The sequence below is a fragment of the Coloeus monedula genome (assembly GCF_965178545.1).
Source record: "Coloeus monedula genome assembly, chromosome: 8".
Lineage (NCBI taxonomy): Eukaryota > Metazoa > Chordata > Aves > Passeriformes > Corvidae > Coloeus > Coloeus monedula.
In genome coordinates this window covers 34021839-34047909 of record NC_138788.1, presented here as the reverse complement: position 1 = coordinate 34047909, position 26071 = coordinate 34021839, and the positions used below count along the sequence as shown (strand labels likewise).

General features: G+C 42.4%; 1 protein-coding gene across 1 annotated transcript in view; it reads left to right on the top strand.

Moving 5' to 3' along the window:
- FGFR2 (fibroblast growth factor receptor 2) overlaps positions 1–26071 on the top strand; it is a gene marked incomplete at its 3' end in the record, with an annotated part of 73801 nt that overhangs the window by 31868 nt on the left and 15862 nt on the right. Inside the window, exons 6-8 of the mRNA XM_082286593.1 lie at positions 13656–13846; positions 16454–16598; positions 18748–18944. Coding sequence (XP_082142719.1) covers positions 13656–13846; positions 16454–16598; positions 18748–18944 — 533 coding nt within the window. The remainder of the gene's footprint in view (positions 1–13655; positions 13847–16453; positions 16599–18747; positions 18945–26071) is intronic.

Sequence of the window (26071 nt, the reverse complement as noted above, 5' to 3'; positions counted from 1 at the left end):
TTGTGGAGCATAAAATTGCTGAAGCAGTAAATTAAGGCTGGCCAGAAGGGGAAACTCTGACAGTTTTTCTAGTTGAGACAGTTCTACAGAGTTAACTTTATGCCCTTTTTTCTGTTTTCATATGAATTTCCAGTTCCCACAGGGTTGTGGAGAGTTATGAATGTTTGTTTAGAGGCAACTGCGTATGTAGACCGCATCTTACAAACTTCAGGTCGTAATTTTAGGTCAAGTTCTGTGTAGAAAACTGTCAGTTGAAAGCCTCTGAAATTACTTTTCCTATATGGTTTAACTGGTTCCAGAGCTGATTAAGTGTAAGTAATAGCAAATGGTATTAAACATGGTAACATATTACACTAACATGAGCATCTGACTATATGTTGTAATGTAGAGAACCCTCTGATTATGTCACAGAGTTGGGAGGTATCCCAGCAAAAATCGTGCCAAATAGTGACACAATGCTAGTTAGGAATATGCCAATAACTTTCCAAACCTTGAACTCTTTTGACAATTAAAAGCCTGGAGCCAGCAGGGCTGAGAAGTTTTGTCAGAATGTAGGTGTGAAGTATTCTCATTTTTACCTTGTAATTACTTGCAAGAACTCTTAAGAGTCAGCTCAGATGGTCTTGTTCAAATTTACAGACCTGGCAAAACCCTTGCACTGATTTTTTTTTTTTTTTTTTTTTACAGTGGGAGTAGAAAATACGGAAGGAAAAAGGCAGCAAGTCATTGGCAGAGTCTCTGTTGCACAGGATACTTGTGCACAGTGACTCTGTTAGCAAGGAATGGCCATTCAAGTTGGCCAGGATGTTCTGTGCTGGACAAAGCTATTCTTTAAATGTTTGGGATACCCTGGTCAATGGCCTTTTCCTTCCTCCTCCATTTCCAAGCAGGGATTCAAGCAGGGCTTTGCTCAGGGACTCAGATGTGTTAGGTTGCAGTAGTGGCAAATGGTGGTGGTACAAAACTCCACCAGGATGCTGAGAAAGGGAGATGAGTCGATTTCAGCTTTTTATTAGAGTAGTACCCAGAGGCTTCAATTAATATTGGATACTTATTGTCCAGGGCAACCTGCCAGCACACAGTAATTGCTTACACGAGAAATACAGCAAGGCCAGGAGAGGGAAATGTCACTGTCCATTTTAGAGATGAAAACCTGAGCTGTGGAGTGATGAAATTTCTTGCCCTGGGTCACACAGGAAGCTGGTGACAGAGCCAAGAAGCAAAGCTGGTCTTTGAATCCTAATCCAGTACCTTAATTAAAAGAATGTTCTCTCCCTTGTATAGTTCAGCCCATCAGCTGGTTTTTTACATGCAGCTGAAGTGCCTTTTCTCCTCCTTTGTATTTAACAGTAGGTAGAAACTTGGGTTTTTATGGTGAGCTTACTAATAGACTAACTCCATTCTCATTAAACGTATATAAAGTTGTGCAGTCTTGAGGGAGAAGGAATGAAAACGATGTGGTTTTCACTTATGAGTTGTATTGTAGTGAATCCGGGTTGTAGGAAGCAACGTGGGAATGCAGCCACTGAGACTTGTATATAATTAGATCACTCTTGGATTGCAATTATTGCTGGAGTACAATTTCAGCAGCGGCAGCTCTGTTTGAGCGTGGAGGAACTAATTGAATTTGGTTTTTAACGACAGAAGAAAAAAAGGTTACTCTTTGAGCAGTCCTGGTCCAGGTAGCCATTTCTGCCCTATTTAATGTTGTCATCCAGGGAGACAAAGGATGGTTTGGTTTAAGGTGAAGTTTGCCATGTTACCTCATTTACTGGGATGTATAAGCAGCTGCTAAAGCACAACACCTCTACAAAGAATGTGTAATCTGACCGTGCTGTTTACTATAAAAATGAACGTGTCACAGATATATTCTTTTTCAAAAGAAGCACTTTTGCAGCCAGGTTAGCAGTACTTTGAGCAGTTCCTAATTTGCTTAATAGCCATTCCTTTGGCTCTCCTTGCTGAGGAGTGAGCTCTAGGGGTGGCAGAACACCATGCCGCCATCCCTTAACAGTAACTCGCATTTTCATATAAAACCAGTGTGAGAGTAACTTCTCATCCAGAAAGCATTTTAAATGACTCTCAGTTTAAAGCTTGTGCCTCAGAAATCTCATGTATGAGTGATTTTACTGATGGCTGTGCAGAAAAACACTTTTATTCTGAACTCTTGGTGGTTTTAGAGGGCTATAGGATGAATTTTATTCTTGTTTTTTTATGGTGTGTTGTTAAAAATCTTATTAAAATGGAATCGACATTTTGCTGTTGGTACTTCACTATTTATGTTTCCCTTCATTTAGACAGAAGGAAAAACTTCTGCCTTTGTTTCTAGTCAAGTCTTATTTTTGGACTTTCATGTGCTCTTGCAGTGTCTAGCTGTGAACATGGCATGAGCCCTTTTTTTTTTTTTTTAAGGACATGTTTCCATTTTGTCATTCTCAAATTAATAAAAACACATGTACTGTTGTTTTGCTTTTTGCTGAGGCTTGTTGGAATAAAGTTCAGAATTAGTTTGACTTAAGAATAGTTCTTTCTTTGATTTCCTAAGAATTGTTTTTAGGATTCAGGTTACATACGAAAAAGGAACTGACACCAACTCAATAACATGCCTTGGGTGTTGCATCATTAGTGTCTGGCAGGAGTTAAGGGCAGGTATTACAACCAAGCCTAAACTTGCATTTCTGGCAGATGTTCTCGTAGTTATTGACTGGCTCTTTACATGGACAAGCTTTGGCTTGATGTCTTCACCCTGGTGCTCGCGGCGTGGGGCATGACGAGGCAGGGCCAGAAAGGAATCCAGGCTGATGCCTGCCCTCAGGTATCTGGTTAGGCTGAGAGGGAAGATGCTTTTATTTAATGTGCTGATAAGCCCAGAGTGTGGACTTTACACCTGGCACCAGGCTTTTGGCAAGGTGTGTGCATCGCAGGAGGAATTACGCAAATTGTTTAGCGCTGGGGGCTGTGTGGTTTGCTCCTGAAAACAAAGCCCACACTGTGATGGTTCAGCTCAGGGAAAATGAAAGCTTATGGGTTTTCCCCCCCTTTCCTTAATAAGGTAAAAATATTCCAACCCTGTAGTTTTATAGCATTAAAGCTTCTGATTTCATTGGAGTAGTCTGGCTAAATTACATTTTATGGACAAATACTAGTGTCATTACTTCATCTGCTGGGTGAACAGTGAATTTGTCATGTTTGGAATGCTTCCTGCAGAGTCTGCTGGGGAGGACTGGTCTCCCTGTCCCACTTTCTATCTTATTACAGCCCCAAGGCAGGTATTTCTCTTTCTTTTGATGAGTGATGAACAGGATATTGTTTCAGCTCTGTTATTATAATTCTTAATTATGCCTTCTAATTTGTGCAGTATCCTACTCGTGGAAGTGCAAGTAGGAATTTGCAGGAGCTGTCTGAAGTTGCAAACACAAGACTGTTGCCTTGTTAATGTGCAATTGGCACGTGTCATAAGCCATGTCTGTGCCTAATAAGAGGGGCTTTCTGACCTGATCCAGGCTTTTCTAACAGCTTTATTGGTGAAAAAATGGCAGTGTGATCACAGGTAAATTGGTAAAGCTATGTTTTCTTAAACACTTTAAAAAAAAGCCTAAAAAAATTATTATAAATATAGAAAAGTTCTAAATGAACTGTGATGCAGATTGGATGAATGGACCATATTAAAGATGAACACAAGGTTTACCGTCTAGGAGAGAAAGAAACATTAAGGGATCCTATCAGGGTGAGAAACGTAAGAGGGTGAGGAATCTGGCAGTACCAAAGCAAGGACAGTGAAATGTAAAATTCTGTGTCTAATAAAAAAACAGGTTGCACTTAGAACCTTGGTGTTGGTCTCCTCTCCTCTCCCTGCTCTGTAAACCACTGTGTGACCTGACATCCAGAGGTGGCTGTGATTTACAGCTTTTCAGGATTTTAGGCCATTATGTCATCCTTGGATTGCTACCGTTCCTGTGGTGCAGCTTCCACAGCTGCTGTTCCATTTAAATATAAAAAAGCACATTAAAAACCAGAGTTTGGTAAACACTTTTGAATATTGAACTGTTCTGTAAAATTAAGATACTGAGTTTATTTTTTTCAGATTGCTCTTGGAAAGGTGGCATGACTATGTTGAAATTTTTGGCTTTCCCTGAAAGTAAAACCTTGATACTGTCAGAACTTTAGCTAAGGGAAGAACTTAACATGGCAGTGTATTAGTTCAAATAAAGTCATTTATCATTTTTACAAATGCTTATGAAAGTCTAAAATTGTATATACTTACCGAGATTTTTAATCACCATCACAAATAAGGTGATCAAAGCATCAGTTGTTTTGTGTATTCTGCATTTACAAGTGAATCTCCATGCACTGATGAGTGTTTACACCTGCAGCACTGTTTCTGCTGCTCAGTTGGATTATGCATTGCTGAGCAACATAATTTCATTGCAGCAGTTGGTTTCCTTTGATATTTGTGCACCTTGGGTGTTTGTGAACATACTTATGTCTATATTTGAGTGAATATTCCAACAAATGGGTTTTACTGCCCCAACTGCTTTTCAGTGACATTTTCTCAGAAAGCAGCTCTGGCACCTGCTGCTCAGCCAGAGGCTGTTGGTGGTGCTCCTGTCTCTGCTTCCTGGGAAGCTGTCCATTTATGCTGAAAGGCAGGAAAACGGGGGTGCAGGAACATTGTGGATTATCCCCAACAGGCAGCTAAGCCCCACACAACCCTTGCTTACACCTCGCCGTGGGATGGAGGAGGGAATCAGAAGGGCAGAACTGAGAACTCGTGGGTTGAGATAAGAACAGTTTAATAATTTAAATATAATGATAATAATGAAAAAGAAAATAAGAAAAAGAGAGAGAAATAAAACTGAAGAAAGTCAGGTGATGCAAATGAAAAACAGTTGCCACCACCAGCTGGCTGATGCTCAGCCAGATCCCGAGCAGCAGCTCCTGGCCAGCTTTGTCCCCAGTTTATACCCTGAGCATCTGGTCTGGAATATCTCTTTGGTCAGCTGGGGTCAGCTGTCCTGGCTGTGTCCCCCCCAAGCTCCTTGTGCCCCCCACATCCCCCCTGGCAGGGCAGCACTAAGAGCTGCCAAGTGAGTGGGTGTGAGAGCTGCTCAGCAACAGCCAAACCATCAGTGATCTCAACATTATTCTTATCCTAAATCCAGACAGGGTACTGGACCAGTGCTAGGAAGAAAATTACCTACCCAAGCCAGAACCAGGACAAGATCTGTAGCAAGTTAACAGATCAGCTGTGTAGTTGGACACAAGGTTGTGTCCAAGCGTGGCCAGCCTGTGAACGCTGCTGCATCTTGTGAGCTTTACTTGGATTTACCCACACTACTGGAAGTATGACAAATGTGTATAATCAGGGTCTTTCCATGAGCAGTCTTCTTCAGCATCTGGTCCAACGTTCAGAACAGTGGATTGTGTGTTGCAGAAGGCCATGTGGTGTTGATGGAGGGATGTCTCCAAACTTCATCACCAGGGAAGGGAGGCCCAAAGGGCTGACACAGACGTGTCAAGAGGCTGAGCCAGGACTGTCCAGCACTGAAATTCTGGGCTCTGGAGCTTCTTTTCTGCCCTGAGACCTGCACAGTAGGTATGGTCAGTCAGCTGCTGGTTGGCTGTGCCTGGCAGGGAGCTGGGGAAGGTGAATTCCACAGTGCTTCCAATAATTTCACACCTGCATCGCTCAACGGAGCAAGTGTGCTGTGTAAGGAAAGGGGGGGAGAAGTGTAGAAATGTAAGGAGTGCTTTAAAAGCTTTACATAATCTTTTCCATTTTACTTTAAAGGCAGAGCTGTTTTCAGGAAAGGAAATTTGGCGGATGAGAAATACGTAGTTGGGTCACAATAACAACAGAAATAATAACTCCCCCTGTGTGCTTTATGGCATCACTGGGTGCACTGGTGAGTTAAAGCCACTGCAGCTGGGAGAGGACATCATCCCTGTGGGAGGGATGCTGTTTGCCAGGCATGCAGTAAACCTTTGGCAGAGCCTACTGGAGAGCCCATTCCAGTGGATGCTGGACCCAGCATTGTCTCTGGTTATTATACAGCAGCTGAGTGCCGGGAGCTGTGCGTGGTACAAAGGATGATATCTCTGGGTGTAAAAATTCATGCAGTCTCTGGAAACAGCCAGAACAATAAAATTTTACCACTTGTCTGTGAGAAGTCACAAGCTGTTTTTCATATTCTCTTGTAGCCTTTTTCTTTTAGGGTACTCTGAAAAGAATATCAATGAAAATTGTAGCTTCTCATTGTTCTGTTTCCCATCATTTTTTCACACTAAAATAAGGCCCCTCCACCCTTTGTTCAGACATGTAGCAGCATTTGCTTATGCATGCACTGTATGAGGGATACTGCAAGGGAGCTCCAAGATTAGTGTTGTACAGCTCTTGCTGCTATGACTTTTTCTGCTCCTTGGGGCTGATGAAACCCACGCTGTCAGCCTGACAATAGGGCTTTGCTCTTAAGCACAAACTGGTCTTAAAACCCTGTTGATAATTTCATGTTTTAAAACAAGAGCATTCATGTTTCCTGCCTTAGCCCCAGGCTTGCTGGATGTTCCTGTTCCTTTTAACCCTCAGATATATGTATGATTTGAAAGGATGGCTTTTAACTAGTTCAGATTCTGATTTTTTTTTTTTTTTTGTGGGGGGGGGTTATTGTTTTCACTGATATCAGTGGGCTTTGTATCAAGCCAAATAGGTCAGTCTTGCTTGCTATCTTTTCCCTGTGTGAGGAAGAGGTGTGCAGGTGCACTTCTGCTGTACAGGTGTGCAAAGATGGATTTTTAGCTAAAATGCAGATGGGACAGCAAGCTAAAGCTCTGCTGTAGAGCTATCCAAGGAGACAGATGGGATAACGTCAGTGGGAGCTTTGCCTGCTTGGGAAACAGTGCCATTACTTAAAATTAGAGATGAAGGTGGTGAAGCCAAGGACAAAGAGTTTGAATACACCTGCTTAACTTCTGTAAAGATTTTAAAAAGGCACTGCCTTTTCCTTGGCTGGCCTTGCTGAGCAGGAGGGCTTGAGTGTCACAAGGAGGTTGGATGGGGTGGTTGAGGCTTTCCGATGTATAGCAAATGGGTCTGCTTTTGATATATGTGACTAAAGTTTAATCTTTGGGATTAAAATTCTTTAATGGTGTTCAAATGTTTAATTTCTTGCGAAAGTATTCAGTGACAGCAGGGATATGTGGAGTCTGGTTCCCTGCTGTCTCACTTGGTGCTGACTGCTGGTACTGCCCACAAACCAGAGCAGAGCTGGGTGGTGGGGCCCAGTTGTTGGCAATGGTGAAGTGACAGACACAGCAGCAGCAAGAAGTACCTCAAGCTTGTATAAAAGGCTTCTAAATTAAAGGACAAAGGGAGCTTAGAAAGTGGTGATGGAGGTTGGCCCCGGGTCCCTGTGGCAGGTTCACTGGAGCTCCAGCTGCAGCAATGCCCTTTGGAGCTCTTGGCCACCAAAATGACTTCTTCAGGTAGTGCTGGGCCAGTAGGAAATGCTGTACGTGGAGGTTCCTGCTGTACTGGAACATGGAGTAGCATGAACATTGGTTGGCTAATGCCTACTGATTAAAAGATGCCAAAATTTGTAAGGTTTGGTGTCAACAGTACTGGTAATGCTGGGCTGATTCGTAAGCTATTCTGCAAGTCTGCCTGACAGGCTTCTGTTCTTTGTCAAGTGCTCTTGCCAGGGATGGTGTTTATCTCTTACTGTTTTATGACAGTGATGTTAATCCTTCCAGCCTTAAAGCATCTTGTGGTTTTGCAGTTAGGAAGAGAACATCGTCCCTAACTTGTTGTGGGCTCTACCTTGGCGTGTATAAATTCCCCAGGAAGCGATGCTTTGGAGGGGTTTGTATGTGTGTCTATTGAAATAGAACATGACAGTTCAGCAGCACTTCTGAATTGGCCATAAACAACACGCAGAGTTTCACCTTGTGCAGAGAGAAACCCAAACTGACATGCAGCTGCTGGAGGCTGCTCAGCTCCTGGCTCACGGACGTCTGGCACATGACATTAATTAGCAGAGGTGTTCTGCCTACACCTGCTTGGTTCTTTCTGACCTTCTGAAGAGCAGCTAGCACTCAACCTTCCTCCTCCATGCCATGGAGCAAGCAGTGGAGTGCTCTGCTTCCAGGATTTCAGAGAGCACAGGTTCCCCTAAGCAATGGCTTTGTGCTGGGTAGAGGAAGCAAAGGTTGGGCTTGGCCCATGGGTAGAGAGCTACCTTGAAGGAGGAAATTCCTGTGGGGACTGACATCTGTTTGGTTGGACCCCTCCTACGCCACTCCACGTAGGGGTGTGGAGTGCAAGTGTAGCTGCAAGTGGGGTCCTTTGTATGAACTTGGGTAATGCTGGATTTTTAGAGCAACCGGAGTTGCAATTCCTCATGCTGGAGTTGTTCCTGGAACTAGCCTCAGAAAGGCTCTCTAATTCGGAGAGCAATAATTAATCCAGCCTCTGAGTGCTTATAAACTGGTTTGCAATTATTGTATGTGGGATCTCTTGTGATGGGGAGAGACGCATGCTCCTCCAACAGCAGTGCTGCTCCCAGAGCCCCGCAGCCTTCTGAGATCTCCTGGGTCAGGTAGATTGCTCAGTGGAAATGGTGGGAAAGTGCTGCTCATGGGTGAAGGTGAAACACAGGGGAGGAATGCTTCAGTCCAAGACTGTGATAAAGAGGCTGTGGTTAATTTTTTTAAGGCTTGCAAGTCAATCTTGCAAGTTTACAATGTGAAGCCAAAGGTAATGCAAGAGGCTGTGATTACAGTCTGGCCTAAAATGCTGTAGGATGCTTTTGAGAACCATAATTTACAGCATAATTAGCATCTTCCAAAGCAACAGATGTTGCAGGATCTGAAGGAAGGTGGTTGGGAGCGGATAGTGTTTCCTCCAAACAGCGTCCAGGCTGCTGCTGAATATTTCTCAAGCTTGGAGTCAGGCAAAATAAGCAACTAGAGCTGAGGGTGCTGTGCTGAGCAGGACAAGGGAAGAAGAGAGTATGGCAGGTCTGTGTTTCCAGTCAATACAGTGACAGCTTCATTTCTCATTCAGTGATGACTGAATACACAGAACTTGTACTAGGGGCTATCGATCCAGACTTGGTTCTCAGAGGCATCATTTGAGGGATCCCTCTGCAGCTTCTCAGTGGCAGCCGTCAAGATGAGTTCTTAGAAGGCAGTAACACTTCAAAACTGCTGTTATAGGCTCTGATAAATGTGTCCAGTTAAAAATTATGGGAAAGAATTAGGTAATTTTTTTCTCCCTCTCTTCCCCTCTTAATTGAGGTTCTCTCTGTTGTCCCCAGAACTCATGCTTGGTCTTGCATTTGCTATTAAGCTTTTATTTTTCTAGCCCACACTTGAATCACACATTTGCAAGGAGAGGAAACAAGCACATTCAAAAGGAGAAAATAAGAGTAGTTTTCATTTTCTTTTTTTTCAATGAATCGGATGCCTTATGCAAAGCCCATTGAATTCCATGTGAGTTTTCCCCCTGACTTCAATGGGCTTTGGTTCTGGCTTTTAGCTCCCGTGAAAGGTCCTGAACTGTCTGTGCTAGGGTGACAAGGAGGCTTGGAGAGACAATTCACAGAGCTCTTCTCAGCCCCTGGCACAGCCAGGTTGCTAAGGAGACTTGGCCTGGCCAGGGTCCTGGAGCTCCCCCCTTCCGGGGTTATTGTCTGCTCTCCCTGCCAACGCTCTCTGGTGGCAGCAGTGCCACTCTCTCAGCCACAGGGCCTCTCTCCTGGCCTCTGACAGCAGCAATTCCTGCCCTCCATCTTCCCTCTGCCGGCGTGCTTGGCGAGCAGCCTCCCTTCCAGCGGCTGTTCCATCCTGCTCGGGGGCTGCAGTGATGGGGTTGTGTCTTCTGGTCTCCCTTGGCCATGAAGGTTGGGGTTTGGCCCTTACCACCCACCTCTACACCCCAGCATCTTCACCTGGAGCGGCTGCATCACTTTTTTCTTTCTCTCCTCTCTCATTTCTCCTGGCCAGCAAAAAAAACCTGGAAATAAATCCAAGGATGGGGAAGACATGAGGCCCTTTTGTAAGAATCCTCTGTTCAGGGGCTTAGATTCCTTAAAGAGCCAATTCTCAGGATTCCCTGTGAAGTGTGTAGGCTGCAGTAGTCATTTCCAGTGGCAGGACAGGCTCCCGCCATCTCTAGGTGTCCTGCAGTGCTTGGAACTTCCTGGGCAGCTCCTTCCATTGTGCCAGGTTTTTTTGGAATTTGGAATTTTCCAGCCTTCCTGGGTTCTTTGTAGTTTTATCTTTTGGAGGGAGGTATTCTGAAGTTTTAACATTAACAGGCTGAAGGACAGTTTCTTCTAAGCCTTTTGGGCAAGGTCTCTTTGTCAGTCATCCCCTCAGATAACGAGTCTGTTTGTCTACAGATAAGTGACCAGAAGTGCTCCAGCCCTGGGCACTTTTATGGTGGTGTAAAATTTAGGTGCTTGTGGCCTTGAATATGATATTCCTCATGTGAGCAATCATTTTTGTAGATAATTAATTCCTCAAATGGGGAGGATGTTAGTTTTGGTATCTAAACTGCAAGCTGGTGTCTGTCTCTTACAGTGGGATCTGGCATGAAGCATGTTGGGGGTGATTTTCTGTATTATAGCATATGTTTTTGACTTGATTTTATAACAAATTGTGTCAGCAGTGCGATTGTAACACTGAAATTCCAGTGTTCAGGAAGCAAAGATTTCTTTCTCAAGGTGATTCTTCAATATTAATGAACAAGAGGAATAGTGAAATCAGGCTACAGAGCTATGAGATTTGTTGCCAGCTTGTTTTGTATGAAAATATTGTTTGAGTTAAATAACTAGAGATGTATATGGTCACTGTATTTTAGTGATGATCCTGATTATAATTATTAGGTAATGATAAAATCACTTTCACCAGCCTTTAAGATTTTTTTAAAGGCAACTTTGACTCCTTTTCTGGTGTTCAGTAAAAAGGAGCACGCTGTTTCCATCTAATATTAGTGCAGCTAGTTGTTTGAGTGATGATATCTGCTTACAAATGTACAGCTTGTATTTTAAATGCTGAATAGTGATGTGAGATTTATGAATATGACTTTGACAGTACCTGTGCTTAACAGAGTCCTTAAATGTGTGTGGGTTTGCAGAGAAGTAGGATAACTTCAGGATGTTTTTGGATAACGTCCTGAAATGAGTATTTCCAAGAAAAGATGCTGTACAAAATTAAACTTGGTCATTGGTAATTAGTGGAAGTTTCTTTGTAGTTATTTTCCCCAGTCCTGGGTGTATTTTGTGTGGTCTTTGGACCCCAGGTTTGCCATGAAGCCCTGCTGGATTTGCATGGTGATGGTTTTGTTCTCCTGTGCTGTGTGCCTGTGTGGGCACAGGAATACTCCCCTCTGCTGAAGTGGAGGAGTTGGTGAACACTAATCCATGTGAGGGAGGGCAACCAAAGTTTATTTTTAACACATTTGCCTCTAGAGAAGAACTTTCACAAATGTCTGTGCATATATACCCATCCATATGCACACATTTAATTTTTTTTTCAAATGAATTTGGGGACCAAGAGTGTGAGAATTCTCCTTTTACTCCTTTGCTTTGCCTCCCCTTTTTTAGTAGAGGAAATGCTTGACAGTCATCAATAAATGATTAAATCATTGATGGCTATCGGGATAAACTAAACACATTTCGTGTGTGGATGCTGGCATAGTAGGAACTTTTCCAAGATGTTTCAGGCCTCATTCTCTGGTTTGTTAAAGGGCAGAGAATAAGGTCACAAAGGAAATCAAACCCTGATGTGGAGAAATGAAACATGAGGCCTACTGACTTCTAAAAAACATTTTAAATAACATTCTCTAAGGTTTCATTTTATACCGAAGGCAGCTGTAATAAGTTTTGGAAGATGGTGTAAGGTTTCTATTAAAGAGAGATTTTTGCTTGCTGTTTTTGTACCCAAATGAAGGAATGAGGGAGATGGAATTAGAGCTTATTTAGTATAAGGTGAGAAACTAAAAGTTCTCTCCAGAACTGTAAAATAGTAATTTATATGTTCTACTGCAATTTACAAATTAAAAAATATGAAACTGTTCCTAGATCTTCGAAAATGACACACATAGCCATGGAATAATTTAGTAACTGCAATGCAAATGCACTTTTGCCACAAGTAAAATAAGACTGCTGCTTTGTAGTATGCTGCCAGCATAGCCTCAGTGAATAAATTCCCAGTAGATGTTTGCTGCATGCCAAATATATTGGACTGTATAAAAGATCCCATTGTTCAATGGCATCATTATTTGCTATTATACTCCCAATGTTTGCTTGTGAAACAATTTATTGGAGACCAGTATGTTTAAGAAGGAACGCTTGGTTTGAAATTCAGCTGATTTGGCTCGTAATGTCAGAGCTTTTACAGTATATAGCCTCTAAAAATAAATATTTAGGTCTGCTATTTTTTACTTATCTTTGAAAGAATTTCTGGAGCAGGGGAGAATGGGGAGCTGAGGCTGGGGATGGGCAGTGAGCTTCTGATTCAAAGAATTGTTTAGGTTGGGAAAGCCCCCCTAAAATCCTTGAGTCCAGCCATTCCCCCAGCACTGCCAAGGCCACCACTAAACCATGTCCCCAAGTGTCACATCTACCCACACGACTTTTAGATGCCCTTCCTGGGCAGCCTGTTCCAAAGCTCGACACCCCTTTTGCTGAAGGAATTTGCCCCAATATCTAAACCTCCCTTGGCACAACCTGAGGCCATTTCCTATCGCTGTGTCACTTGTCACCTGTGAGAAGAGCCTGGCTCCCACCAGGCTAAAACCTCCTGTCAGGGAGCTGTAGAGAGCGAGAAAGTCCCTCCTGAACCTCTTTTTCTCCAGGCTAAACAACCCCAATTCCCTCAGCTGCTCCCCATGAGAGGTTGACTGAAAGTGTGTGATAAATGCTTATGCAAGGGCAGAGATTAGAAGCTGAATTGGCTCACATTAAATACACTTCAGTTTTCCAGAGAACTGTGTATTTCCCTGTGTCTTGGTGAGAGAAAAAATGATTTGTGTTTCTGCTGCTGTGTCTGGGTGAAGCAGGGAGCAATGGTGGATGGTGGCACTGATTAAGGCATTTTAGGAAGTTGAGCTGCCTGGTTTGTGCACATGGAGTTTCAGTGCTGAGGCTTCTGCTGCTACTTTGGAGAAATTCCCTTTGCTTTATTGTAACATGTTTTTAAAATTAATCAATGATTAATGATTTCTTCGTTAATTAATCAATTATTTCTTCTTAATGTGGAGGTTTAGTTGAATCGAGATATTTTAGAACTCAGAGGTAACTTTATTATGGTAGCTTAAAAAAACCCAAAAGGAGATATTTTACCTAATTAGGGCTGAGTTAAACTATGGAAAATGAGTAAAGTGTTTAAGCAGGGTTCCTGCCCTCCCCTGAAATGTCTATTCTTTAAATTACAAGTGTAGTGCTCAAGCCATCTCCTTTGAACTGCAGGTTTTGTTACACGTTTTGGCTGCAGTGTTATTTCGGAGGAGTCAGCCAACAGGCTTACAGGGCTTTTTGGCTGGGGTTCACTTACAGTTTTCTTGGCAGCCCTGCTTATTTATGCATCTTTATTTCTCTCTCTCTCTCTCTCTCTCTCTCTTGCTCCTTCTCTCCCATTCCCTGCTGGAGCAGAGCGCTCCCCGCACCGGCCCATCCTCCAGGCCGGGCTCCCTGCAAACGCCTCTGCCGTGGTCGGAGGGGACGTCGAGTTTGTCTGCAAAGTCTACAGCGATGCCCAGCCTCACATCCAGTGGATAAAGCACGTGGAGAAGAATGGCAGTAAATACGGGCCAGATGGGCTGCCTTATCTCCAGGTTTTAAAGGTGAGGCTTCACAGATGCCAGCAGTGGTGATGCCTTCTTTAGAGCGTGGCGTTTATTTGGTGTAAATCCAAGGATTTTGAGTTCTGAACTTCTTTGTTTATATGCTACAAATGGAATGATGAGTTAGGTAAACATTTGCTTGTCTAAATGCTAATTATGCAGCTTATAGATATTGTTTTGCTCCTTTTTCCTTCCATAAAAAGTCCTTTATTTCCAAATGCTTCAGGCATGACTTATTCAGAAAAGAGTTGAAAATCCTTCTAAAGAACACCATTGACATTTTTGTATGGGTAGAAAGCATCCAAAACATACCTGGGACAATCTCTACTCCATTTCTTTCATTTTTCTTCAGCCTCTTGATTCCAAAGTAACACGTCATCCGCTGCCAAAAGCTTGCTGGAGGACTGTATTGTCTGGATGCTGAGCCTGCAGAGGTGTCTGGTTTTGAGCAGTGTATTGGTAGTGTCATTCCTGCCAGCAGGCATTTGGAGCCAGCCTGACCAGGGAAACTGAAGTTTTCCAAGCTGGGTGGCATTGCCAGAACTCAGTGTGCTGGCAGTCAGGACAGCCAGCGCTGTCCCTGCTTGTCCCATGCAGTACCTGCCTAGGTGGTTTTTTTTCCTCCCCCCACGCTGCTCTTTTCTAACTCCTCCTGTGATGCTTCGGATGTAAGAAAACCAAACAACGACAACCAAAAGGAAAACAAAAAAAAATCCACCCCAAACCCTTCAATGTTTAGAGGCTGATGTGGAATGTTCTGGTGACATGTTGGTGGTGGGACCATAGACAGATTGGTGTCCGTTCTGGGCAGCAGTGACATTGTTCTCCTGTGTTATTGGTCTGTTCTAGCACTCGGGGATAAATAGTTCCAATGCTGAAGTGCTGACACTGTACAATGTGACAGAGGCGGACGCTGGAGAATATATTTGTAAGGTCTCCAATTATATAGGGGAGGCCAACCAGTCTGCCTGGCTCTCTGTCCTGCCAAGCGTACAAGGTAACAATGTTTTTTAAAGCAAGCTGGAAAAAATGGTGCTTTGGGAGACTGCAGGCAGCTTGTAGGATACTCTCTGGCCTTGGTGGTATATGTGTAATCCTCCTTCGGTGATGCAGCTGGTGTTACACCAGCAGCCATGGAAAAATTCCCACAATATTCTCTGTGCACCAGAAGCACTGCTTTGGTTTCTGATGCTGATCTTTATTCTCTCTTTGGTGTCTTTGTGTCTGCATACGTGTGTGTGTGTGTCCAGTTTTGCTGTTAATTCTGCATACTCTGCAGTTCACACAGAGGGTACTCACTGAATAATGTAATTACAGCCTCGTAGGGTGTATTTATATATATACATAGGTGTGTATATATATGAACTGTTCACATAAGTACCCACTGAGGCATAAGTCAGGTCAGTTTAGTCACTTCTAACTTCCCACCTCACCTGTGACTGTGCAGGTGGGAGGGTTTTTCCAGGTGTTACTCACCCCTTACTAACTGGTTTTTACTCAGCGGTAACAATAAAGACTGGCAACCCTGTGTCTCCTGCCCACAACTAAATTTACCTCAAAATGGTCCAATAAAAAGGTATTTATTCCCTCATCGTGTATTTCAAAGTATCATTTTTGAATGGAAGAGAGATCAAAAGCAGCAAACATTAATTTCTCTAAACCTCCATCACTGAGACCTTGATGCTGATGCCCTGATATGCCCATCTTGGGACAGCTGGGAAGTTCCAGGCCTAAGATTTGCTGCATTTGTATGAGTTTGGATAATCACTTATACTTAGTTAGGTGCACAATGTCATGACAGCAAGTCTGGAAGATGACCAGAAAAAAACCCCGAAACTTGCAGATTTTTTCCCCCCAGTCATTAAGATGTAGAAAATTATGTTTTATTTCCATCTCCTGGTTCTCAAACATTTGGAGTCTTTTTGCTCCCACCCGTGAGAGCCACAACTGAACAGGAACTCTGATTTTTGCACAAGAGTTGAGATACTTTCCACTTGAGATACTTGCTTCTAAGCAAACCACCAAATATTTCCAGACTTGAGAGGAAAACAAGATTTGGCAAATCTGCACAACATACAGTGGTAGTTACTACACAAATGTGTAGTGCAGTGGGTGATGCAAGGATCATACACAGCCTAAGACAGCTACTGAGTTGTCTTTTGGAGCAGAATTCACATCTTTTTTTTGATCATTTTAGAGTGTGCTTTTATGGTAAATTCTTTCCTCTCAAACAGGTATCTACACATGAAGGATCCCACGTTCTGTCCTACTTCATTTTCTCTTTGTTTTTCTTTCAACTTTCTCTTGTTAAAAAAGAAGAAGGAAAAAAAAAAAAAGCTTTGTGGGTGAATTTTTCCATGTCTTTTGGTTGCATGCATGTTTAGGTGGTGAGTTTAGGTCTGGTGAAGGGTGTTGATTACTTTCTGAGGTGAGCTGGGACCTGTTGGTAAACGCCTTTTGGACGAGGGATTGTGGATGGGGAAGGAGCTTTGCATCTCTCCACCTCTGCCTTTACCAAGTGCAAAGCCCCGTGGCTCCATCTCCCTATCCACAAAAATTCTCTCAGTGTCTAGCTTTTTCTCTTGCTTCCCTCTTGTTTTTTTTTAGGCTGCCGGTGTTAACACCACGGACAAAGAAATTGAGGTTCTCTATATACGGAATGTAACTTTTGAGGATGCTGGGGAGTATACATGCTTGGCGGGTAATTCTATTGGGATATCCTTTCACACTGCATGGTTGACAGTTCTGCCAGGTATACACTGCTCTCTTTCTGTGGTTTTTCCTCTTTCCCCGCCCCCCCCTTGTTGATTGCTGCAGAATTAGCACAGCTTCTGTCTCAAAAAAAGGACTTTTACAACGATTTGGGTTTTTTAAAAGCAGTTGTCTCAAGCCAGTGAGTTGTTCTGTCATCTGTTTGCAACTCCGAAAAGCTAACAACAACAAGAACAAAAGGGAGGGGAGTGTGTGGCTATTGAACTTAACTGAAATATTTTTACATTGTCAGAAATGCTAAGGAGCTGCGTTTCCTTAGCACTTCAGTGAGACAACTGAAAACCAGCCCGTAAATCTTTGTAAACTTTTTCAAGAGGATGAAATCCAGCTCGTTACGAAGTTTGGAGCTAATTTGGCCACGATTATGTACTGGCTCATTAAAATACCTGAGCTATTCAGTGTACTTCAATTCATTTTTACCTATCATGCAAATCTCTCATGGAAATTCCAATTTCGATGCCAGAGGATCATGTACAGAAGCAGTGCCTTCCATATCTTGGGAATCGGCTCCGTGCATCTTTAAACATTGCATGCTCTAAGGAAACAAGTAGTCATTTGCTTTTACTGCAAAGCATGTCTTGCTGTTCTGGGGTTGATGATGTTTCTGTCCTTAAAAGAAACAAACATCAATGTTCTTTATTGCCTGAAAATTGTTATCAGCTGTTAGAAGACGTAACCATAGTTGGTTTTGACATTAGTCAAATTTTCTCATTTATAAGTGTTGGCAGCTGCCTCAGGAGTTCCTTTGGAAAAAAAGCATGAACCACCTGAGGTTTGCTGGGTCATCTTGTGCTTAACATTTATTAATTGTTAATCCTAAGTAAGAGGTACAAAACCTGCATGTGCATATTGCTGAGGTTCACAGGGTGGGAGTTAAACGTTCCCACTGTCTGCAGATAATTTCTTACCTTTTATTAAAATACAGTGAACAAGGCAGCTTTATTCCATCTCACTCTGAATTGAACCCTGAGCCTGCAAGGTGTCACCAAGCAGGCAGAGCAGTGCTTGTGTAGAGCTTGCTTCTGCTGGCAGTGTTTGCATTTTGCAAGTGCTTGAACAGCATTTTTTTTTTTTTAACCAATTTTTTCAAACAAAGTATTTTTATAAGCCTGGAAAGGCACCAGAAAATTTCAGCTTGAAACGTGCATTGCTTGCAGAGTGACCGCTGATGGCTGTGGAATGCTGTTTATCTGGGGGTTGAATCCCAGATAAGGGATTAGGGACACTGTTTGCACGTGTAACTGTCTTGAAGATAGCCTCAAAATGGTTTCAATCAGGGTAACAGCTCTGTAGAGCCACTCCCTCCAAAATCTAATCTCATAGACCAGTAACCACTGATGAGGTTACTTGAAAGACCACAGTCCTCACAGAAGAGGGCTCGTTAATTAATGTGTTGCTAGCAATTAGTTTTTCACTTCAATTATGCTTTTTAATCCAGCACTGAGCTCCTCAAAGGACCTCAGGGGAGCTGGGCACCCAGCATGAAGCACAGCTGGTTAAGCAGCTGGACAGTCAGGTCCTTGAAACCCTTTTGAAAGCCCTAAGCTGAGTTTACAGAAATGATGGGGGACTGATTCATCCTCCCTTCCCTCTGTATTTTGAGATCCTACTGAAAATTTTGAATAAACAGGCGGTCTCAAGCAGATTCAAGCCCAAACACTTACTTGCAAATTTAGAAACTTTTCTTTCAGGCTGGCTAATTCACTGTTTTATCTTTAGATGTGTTTTTGTGTGGTTCACAAGAATTGCAGTGCTTTTAAAGTTTGACTCAAGTAACAAAATGAACCTGAGCCTAGTTTGAACAGTTTTTTCTTCCCCCTAAAATTATCCTTGATCATGCAGTATTTCAATGTATATGTGTGTACCTACCTAGGCAGACATGTGTGCTTGTGTAAGTACACATAGATGCACAAGCTCACACTCAGTGCAAACTGAGAAGTCAAAGCAGTAATCTGGAAAAAAGAATTACTCTTAGATTGCAAGATGGCCTAAACATTCAGTGTTGTGAATATCACACAAGAATTGATTATATTTCAGCATTACTTGTTCCAAGTGCTGTGCCAAACCATGCCCGTTCTGTGTGTTAACCCTGTGGCATGATTGTTCCCTCCTAAAACCTTCCCATCCAGCTCCTGAGAAAGAAAAGGAATACCCAGCCTCTCCAGACTACCTGGAAATAGCAATTTACTGCATAGGGGTGTTCCTGATCGTCTGCATGGTGCTGACAGTGATCCTGTGCCGCATGAAGAACACCACCAAGAAGCCGGATTTCAGCAGCCAGCCCGCTGTCCACAAGCTGACCAAGCGAATCCCCCTGCGCAGACAGGTAACAGAAAGTAGATAAAGAGTTTCAAAGAACTTTTTTACCTGAACTACTAAGCCAGCACATGCTTCTGCTGAGAGCTTTGGAGAGGGGAATGAATAAGTAAATTATTAAATAAATGATACCAAATTGCGGTAGGGGTGGGATAGAGAGAACATCTTAGCACAGCGATGTGTGTCTCAAGGAAATCAGCGTAGGGCTGTTAGGGAGGGGAGAAGTGTGAAAACTGAAATATGTTCTGCTTTAGCAGGCTGTAGATGGGGGGAAAAAAAAATGTATTTCAAGCATTTTGGGGCCTGATCCCACGTCTTGTTGGAGTCAATGGAAAAAATGTTGCTGACTTAATGGGCTTTGGAAGAGAAGCCTATTTAATTGTGTATGTATGATGTTTCTAAGGTGATTATTATTGTGGTAACTAGGTACCAGATGCAGAGAGGTATTTTTCAGGAAGACTTCTGAAGACCGAGGGGAGGGAGTTTCACAGCTGGGCACCCAGTGAACACCCCAAAATAGAAAAAAGACTGTAATAAAGTAAAAATAGGGGAGATACTATATCAGACCTTGGACAGCTTGATTAACATAGTGATGCTTTTGAGCAAGGAACAAAAGCAAGTGCCAGACTTAAAATGCACACAACAGCATCACATGAAATATATTTTACAATTGTTTGTGGCTGGCAGTGAGCAGTTCTGGAGAGGGCAGTGCCGTGAGCAACAAACCAGTTGAACAAGTAACAGGACTTTGGCTTTATCACAGGCCACCACTTGCCAAAACAGCCTCCATTCCCACATACTGTCCTCTCCTGAAAGATTTGGGGTTTTTTAGAAGCTGGAGTTTAATAGGTTTTGATTTTCTTGCAGTAGTTCTTGAGGCCAGACCTCTGCACCCCCAGGTTTCAGCCCTGCAGGATGGGAGGGCATTGGCATCTGAGGCTGTGGTCACCTCAGCAGCCAAAAAAACCCTGTCTAGGTGGGATTGGATCCAGGCTCTGGCCAGGGAATTGGGATATGAGGGTTCACTTTGTGTGCATGTGCACCATGAGTAAGTGGTGCAGGAGTTCTGCAGATTTGTTTTTACAGCCTGCCCAGAATATTGTCACTGTCAGAGTAATACATGTACCTTAAAAATGGTTCTTCAGTGTGGGTAAGTATTTGAAATGAGATGCATGGGCACACAGAGTGGGAGATTTTGAACAGCATTACTATTTTCTGGACCCTTGTTTCATGGTTTCTGAATTTCCTTGGTTTAAAATACCAGGGAAATGCTTTAGCTGTCTTCCTCTGAATTCAGTATTTTACAGAATCCTGGGGTGGGGGACCTGAATTTTTTCAATCTGAAAAATACTTGGTTTGTCTTATGAGCAAAAATGTTAATTCTTTTTTTTTTCTGACTTTCTTTACCACTTTGGGTTGTTTTCTTCATTTTGTTTTGGGGTTTTTTTTTGCAATTTTGTGATTTTATTCATTTGCTTGAGTATCACTGGGACAAAGAGGGGACTTTTCACTCTGAGTGTGTCAGAAAGAGTGATGAGAAGCCCTCAGCTCAATTCACACATCTCTCTGGCTAGAAATCTGTGGAGATTTCTGGACAAAGAAGGCTTTTCAGATGTTGCATGCTTAGCCAGAGAGAGAGAGATACATATCAACTGCTTAGATAGGAGACATTTATTAGATGTCTGCCTGAATATAAAAAGCCTAATGACTCAGAGATAAGTTGATGGCATAAAAAATACCTAGGGTATGGTGTGAGCTCAGTTGTGTCAGCTGGAAATAGGTCCTCAGGGAGAAGAATGTTATTTCATTTCATGTGACAGCAGTGCCAACCACTGCCCTCAGTTTAGCTATTTATCATTAAATGATGCAATATGGACCTTCTCCAAAGCTATTGTTTTTCACAGAAGAAAAAAACTGTCTTACAACATGTTTGTCACGTTGGGCTTTATGAATTTCAGTTTTTTTACCTTTTTTTTAGCTGCAGTGGCATTTTGCTTTTAAAAGTGGGAATAAAGTTTTTTGAAAAACTACTTATATTTGAAAGTGCAAACGCTGATTCAACCCCTAAGCAAAAATCCCACTACTCCCAATTGTTCCTGGTACTGTTTTGTTAGCAGCAGTTGCTCATTGAAGGTCTCTCTGCTTTTGTGTCTGCAAGGAAGAAAGTGTAACTACTGTAAGCATTGCCTGAAATCTGAATTTCTGATCTGATGATTTCACTGGTCAGCTTGCAGAGGCAGGATGAGACAAGCAGTCCCTGAAGACTTGCTCTTGAATATTCCTTAATTTTTCATGATCATCTCCTTGGTGCTGAGGTTGCAGCAGCTCTTTAGTTTCTGCATCTTTTAAAGCTGGTTTTGGATTTCAGGGCTGTTGTCACAAGTGAAGAATTGAAAAATAATCCAGATGTTTTATTTATTGGGTGTATGTTTCTGGATCATTCAACCCTGTTTTATTGTGCCACCAAGCTCACTTTGTTTCAGTTTATATGTCTTTCAGAGCATTGTGTTTAAACTTGGTGGGGTTTTGTCAGTAAACCTTTATGTATCTGTGGGTTGCAGAAGGTTCTCCCTTTGTGCTGTGAGGGGGAGGGATGAAGTGGTTGAGGTGGGAGGATGGGAGAGAGCGAGCAAGGGAGATGCTCATGGCAGGTAGGCTGTGAGAATGGGGCAGGGATCCAGGGCTGGGTGATGGGATTTGATGGAATTCCAGAGAAATGAGGCCATAGATTGGGAAATTCTTGATACTGTTTTCAAAGCTCTTTGGCTGCTGGCTCAGGGTCCCTGAGGATCTGGGCTGGAAAATAATCCTGGTTCACAGAGAGACATTTGCATGACTCTGATGCCATCTTGTCTGAGCAGGAGAAGAGTCTTGCTGAGTAACAGATGGTTTGGTTTGGATTCTCCTGCGCTATTTAGCCTGAGCTACTACAGGATTTTATCATTCCCCACAAGCAGGCATTTTTTTCCTGCCAAAACGTGGTTCTTTTTGCATTCATAGGAGGGGTCAGGATGAAGTCAGACATTATCAGTTCCCATCCCCTGCAATCCTCAGCCTCACCAGGATCTGGTACTCGGTTTTCAGGTTTTTCCAGGGAAATCCAGCAGGCAGCTCCTCTTTTCATCAAAGCAGCTCAAGTGTTATCCATGGCCTGTGTGGAGGCACCAGCTTGAGAGGAGCAAGGGGATGAGGAATCTGTAGGATTCACAGGCTGATTTGCAGGAGAGGCTTTAAGTGACAGGGCCACTGAACCAAAAGGTGAAGAGTAGCCTTCAATAGGATGTACATCTATTTTGTAGAACCTTTATTTTAACAAATAAATTATAATTGAAACAGACAAAAAGACAGTCCCTCCTCTTGTGACTTGCTCAAAGTCAAGTACAAATGTTTGTCATCACTGAAGGTTTTTGTTAGGGCTGTCACAGTCAATCTGTCAAATCTGGTCCCCCTCAACATGCGCGTCTTAAACAGGAAGCAACGATTTTTTTTTATGCTTAGTATTTAAAATACACTCCCAATAATTTATGTCTATTGTTGTTGTGGAGTCTAATCCTTCATAAGATATAATATTTGTGATGAACAAGGATTGGTTGGTTTAAAGCAAGGCTTGAGCTCACCCAGCAAATTAGTTCAAAATGATAGTTCAATAATTCAAAATGATAATAGCATCTGGAACGTGAAAAAAAGAAAAGTGATCAGGAAAAAGGAAACTAATGTAGTATTTCATGTAATATGGAGCAGTAAAATGATCATTTTTTTAGAGGAATAGACTATGAAATACAAAGATTAATACACAACTGTCAGTAGGATATTGTTGAATGGAATTTACTTTAAGGATTTATTTTATTTTTTCTTTATCCTTGGATTTTTCTATATGGAAACCACTGTCTTGTCTAGTAGCACTCATTGGATATTATTTTGTGAGTAAGTGTTTCCAAATGAGTGCTTTTCGTGGAGGGGTGGTGCATGTGTTTTAAATGTCAGTGCTTAACATTAGGATTACTTAGTTCTCTGTAGTGCATTTAACCTCATATTTTCCTGGATCTGGTCACTCAGATGTACTGTTTCTACCAGCAGCTAACAGCGTTATTTACTAATTGTAATATACAAATATGCATATGACTTCAAATTAACTTCTACAGCAGAGCCTTCAGAAAGGCTGACAGTTATAGGAAATCACTGCATGGCTGCTAAAATGTCCCAGCATGAGTGCCAGCACTGACAGATCCAGGCTCCAGGACATGGTATGAATTATCAGTGGAGGAAAAACACCCTTCATAATCAATTACAGACAATTACACACTGCTCTGCAGCTGATTTTGCCACATGGCATTTAAAGATTCCAGCAAAGATTTGTTTGTTTTAAATGCTCCGCTGCTTAGAAATGCTTGTAAAGCATTAACTGAGAGCTGATTAAACACAGTGTGTTGGCCAGAGGAAGAATATGAAGTTAATGGGGATATAATCATGCATTGATGTATGAGGTTTGGATGCAGTGGGCTTTTCTCCTTCTTGAGTACAGATATGGAGCTGAAGGTCTGTCTGAGCCTGGTGCTTTTCTCACTTCTGGCCTGCTAAAAGCACAAAGGAAGCACACAAGGAATATTTTCTGGTGGAGTTCTGCCTTCCTGTTGAGGTTGACATGGACCATAATGGTCCTTTCAGTGCTCTGCTCAATTCAAGCTGACTTTTGCCTTTCTTTCCTTAATTAAACGCTCAAAATACCTCCCTAGTGCAGTGTCATCACTTAAAACAGGGTGTCAGCACACTGAGTGGGCCTCCAAGATTCCTAATTTACCTGTATCAGGTGAACCTGTGTGGAGAGCAGAGCTGCACGTGGCAAGCTGGAGAAAAGAAAAAAAGCATATAGAAAGCTGCCACTTAAATGTGGATTAAAGCTGACCATGTCTACTGACTTTGGAATAGGTAGGATTTTCCTCACTCTTTTATAATGTGCTCTAAGGCAGTGAAAAAAGATGCTTGAGGGAGGAGATCAAAGGTTAATTCTTTATTATTGCAGGAAAGGTGAAAGGCCATTTTGAAACAGAAAATCTCCCCCAGCCACCGGCCAGACTGGGTTGGCTACATCTTTTCTGGAGCGGATTTTTATAGCCCTTGAGCTCCTGTAACTCCTTGTACTGCTCCAGTTAATCAATCAGGAGAATATTCCCTGGGAGTACAGTCCATTTATCTTCTCCCAGACACAGAGTAGTTCCTCTGGATTTCTCATCATTCCTGTCCACATTAATGCACTTTGGTTACCTCCAGCATCTCTGGCTCATCAATGGACAGCTCTTCTGTGAAGTAAACACGTGCAGTAGTGTTAAAAGGGAAACTGGCAGAGCCTTTAATCTGCTTTTTTCTATACGTTATTGCTATTTAAGCTCTGTGTTTAAAACGCATCACCAGAGTATTTCAGTTTATTGCAAGTTTATATTTTTAGGCTTTAACCATGCTGAGGCTGCTGAATGGTGAGTGTGAAAACTAGTGAAAAGATGAAACTCTGGAAGAGATCCAAACAGTGTCTAGTACAATTACTGTATTCATGAAAGAGAAACCCAAAACCAGAACCCAGAATTCTGGACCATTTCTGATACCTAAGATATCTAAATTTTGTAGCTTCACTTCCATGCCTTTCTGTCCCTTGAAAACAATGGCTGTAATAGCAAAGACAGGCATGAAAGTAAAGGCAATGTTAGTTAATAAAGAGTATATGAATCAAGACTTTAATAAAGGTCTTGGTAGAATGACTGGAGAATAGTAAGCAGAGTTTGGAAATATGGAGGAAGTGGCCACAGAGTATTGATAGGTTTGTGGTGAGAGATGGAAAAATGGAAGCCAGAAATAACAGAAAAATGGAATTCAGGACAGTAGGGCTGGGGGCAGAGGATCTGCCACATTGTTCTTGGAGATTTGCACATTTCTTTGTGCTGAGATGGTTCATTTCATGAAGCATCAGTTTCAAACTGTAATGAAATAATGAAAATGAGCAAAAAAAAAAAAAAAAAAAAAAAGCAGATCAGATTCCAGTCCTGGTTCTCCTGCTGGTTTGTCCAGCAGGTGGGTTCCCCTCTGCAGGCTGGGCATGGCAGCATCTCTCTCTCAGGACTCCATTCAGTATTCACTCACTGATTTATTTACAGCTCCATAGTCTGCCTTAATAGTACTTTTCTGTTTGTATCCCAAGTGGTCACTGGATTTATTTTCCTAGAGGAATGTGCCAGGCACTTATATTTGCTGAGAGTAAATGTTAATATTCGTGATGGTGGGATGAATGAGGGGGAAGCAGTCCACCTTTCTTCTTCTGAATGGTGGCCTTGTGTTTGTCAGTTTTACTCTCTTGTTTCATGGACATCTTGCATGCAGGAGCGGTTTCTGATATCAGAAAGGTCTGTCAGCTGCAAATCTGGTTATCAAGATTAATTTTTTGATAGCAATCCTTAACATTTTCTTCCTTATGAAACCTCTTTCCACTCTTTATCTCTGGTCTTACAAAGATGACTTTTTGTAATCTAAGACCTGTGGGACAAAACTGTAGCCTGGTGACATTTTACATAAGCAAACCTGGTGCCGAAGTCGATCTTCATCCAGGTGAGGAGGATGTAGGTTCTCTGGTGCTCCAGGCTTCCAGATGGGTCCAAGAGAAGAACCTCCTGCTGCCTGGTGAGAGGATGGGTGCCATCCTAATGGCTTTGTGAAACAACCTTTATCCCAGCCTGGCCACCGGATTTGGGCTTGGCCAAGAGATCATGGCCTGAAGAGAGAAGGAGGATTCCTGAAGACTTGGGAAGGGAAGACTGGCAATACAAGCATTTTTATTTTGTGTTGGTATTCACTTGAAGCTCTGAGGTCAGCGGATGTCAGGCTGCTGTTTGCAGGCTTGAGGGAAGAGCCTTATGGAAGATTCACACCAAAACAAATTTTGTTACATGGATGGAGCAGCTGCCTCCTCCTTCAAAATGTTTGTCATTAAATACCTTTGGTACTCTAAGCAAAATATTGGGGCTGATGAGAAATCACACTCCAAAGTTTCAAAACTGAGTTATTTTTAGGAGCTCTTCCCCACATTTCCTGTAGAGTCTTTTGCTAAGAATGTAGCTAATTGAAAACTGAAGTATTGTGATAGCTTTTTGATGC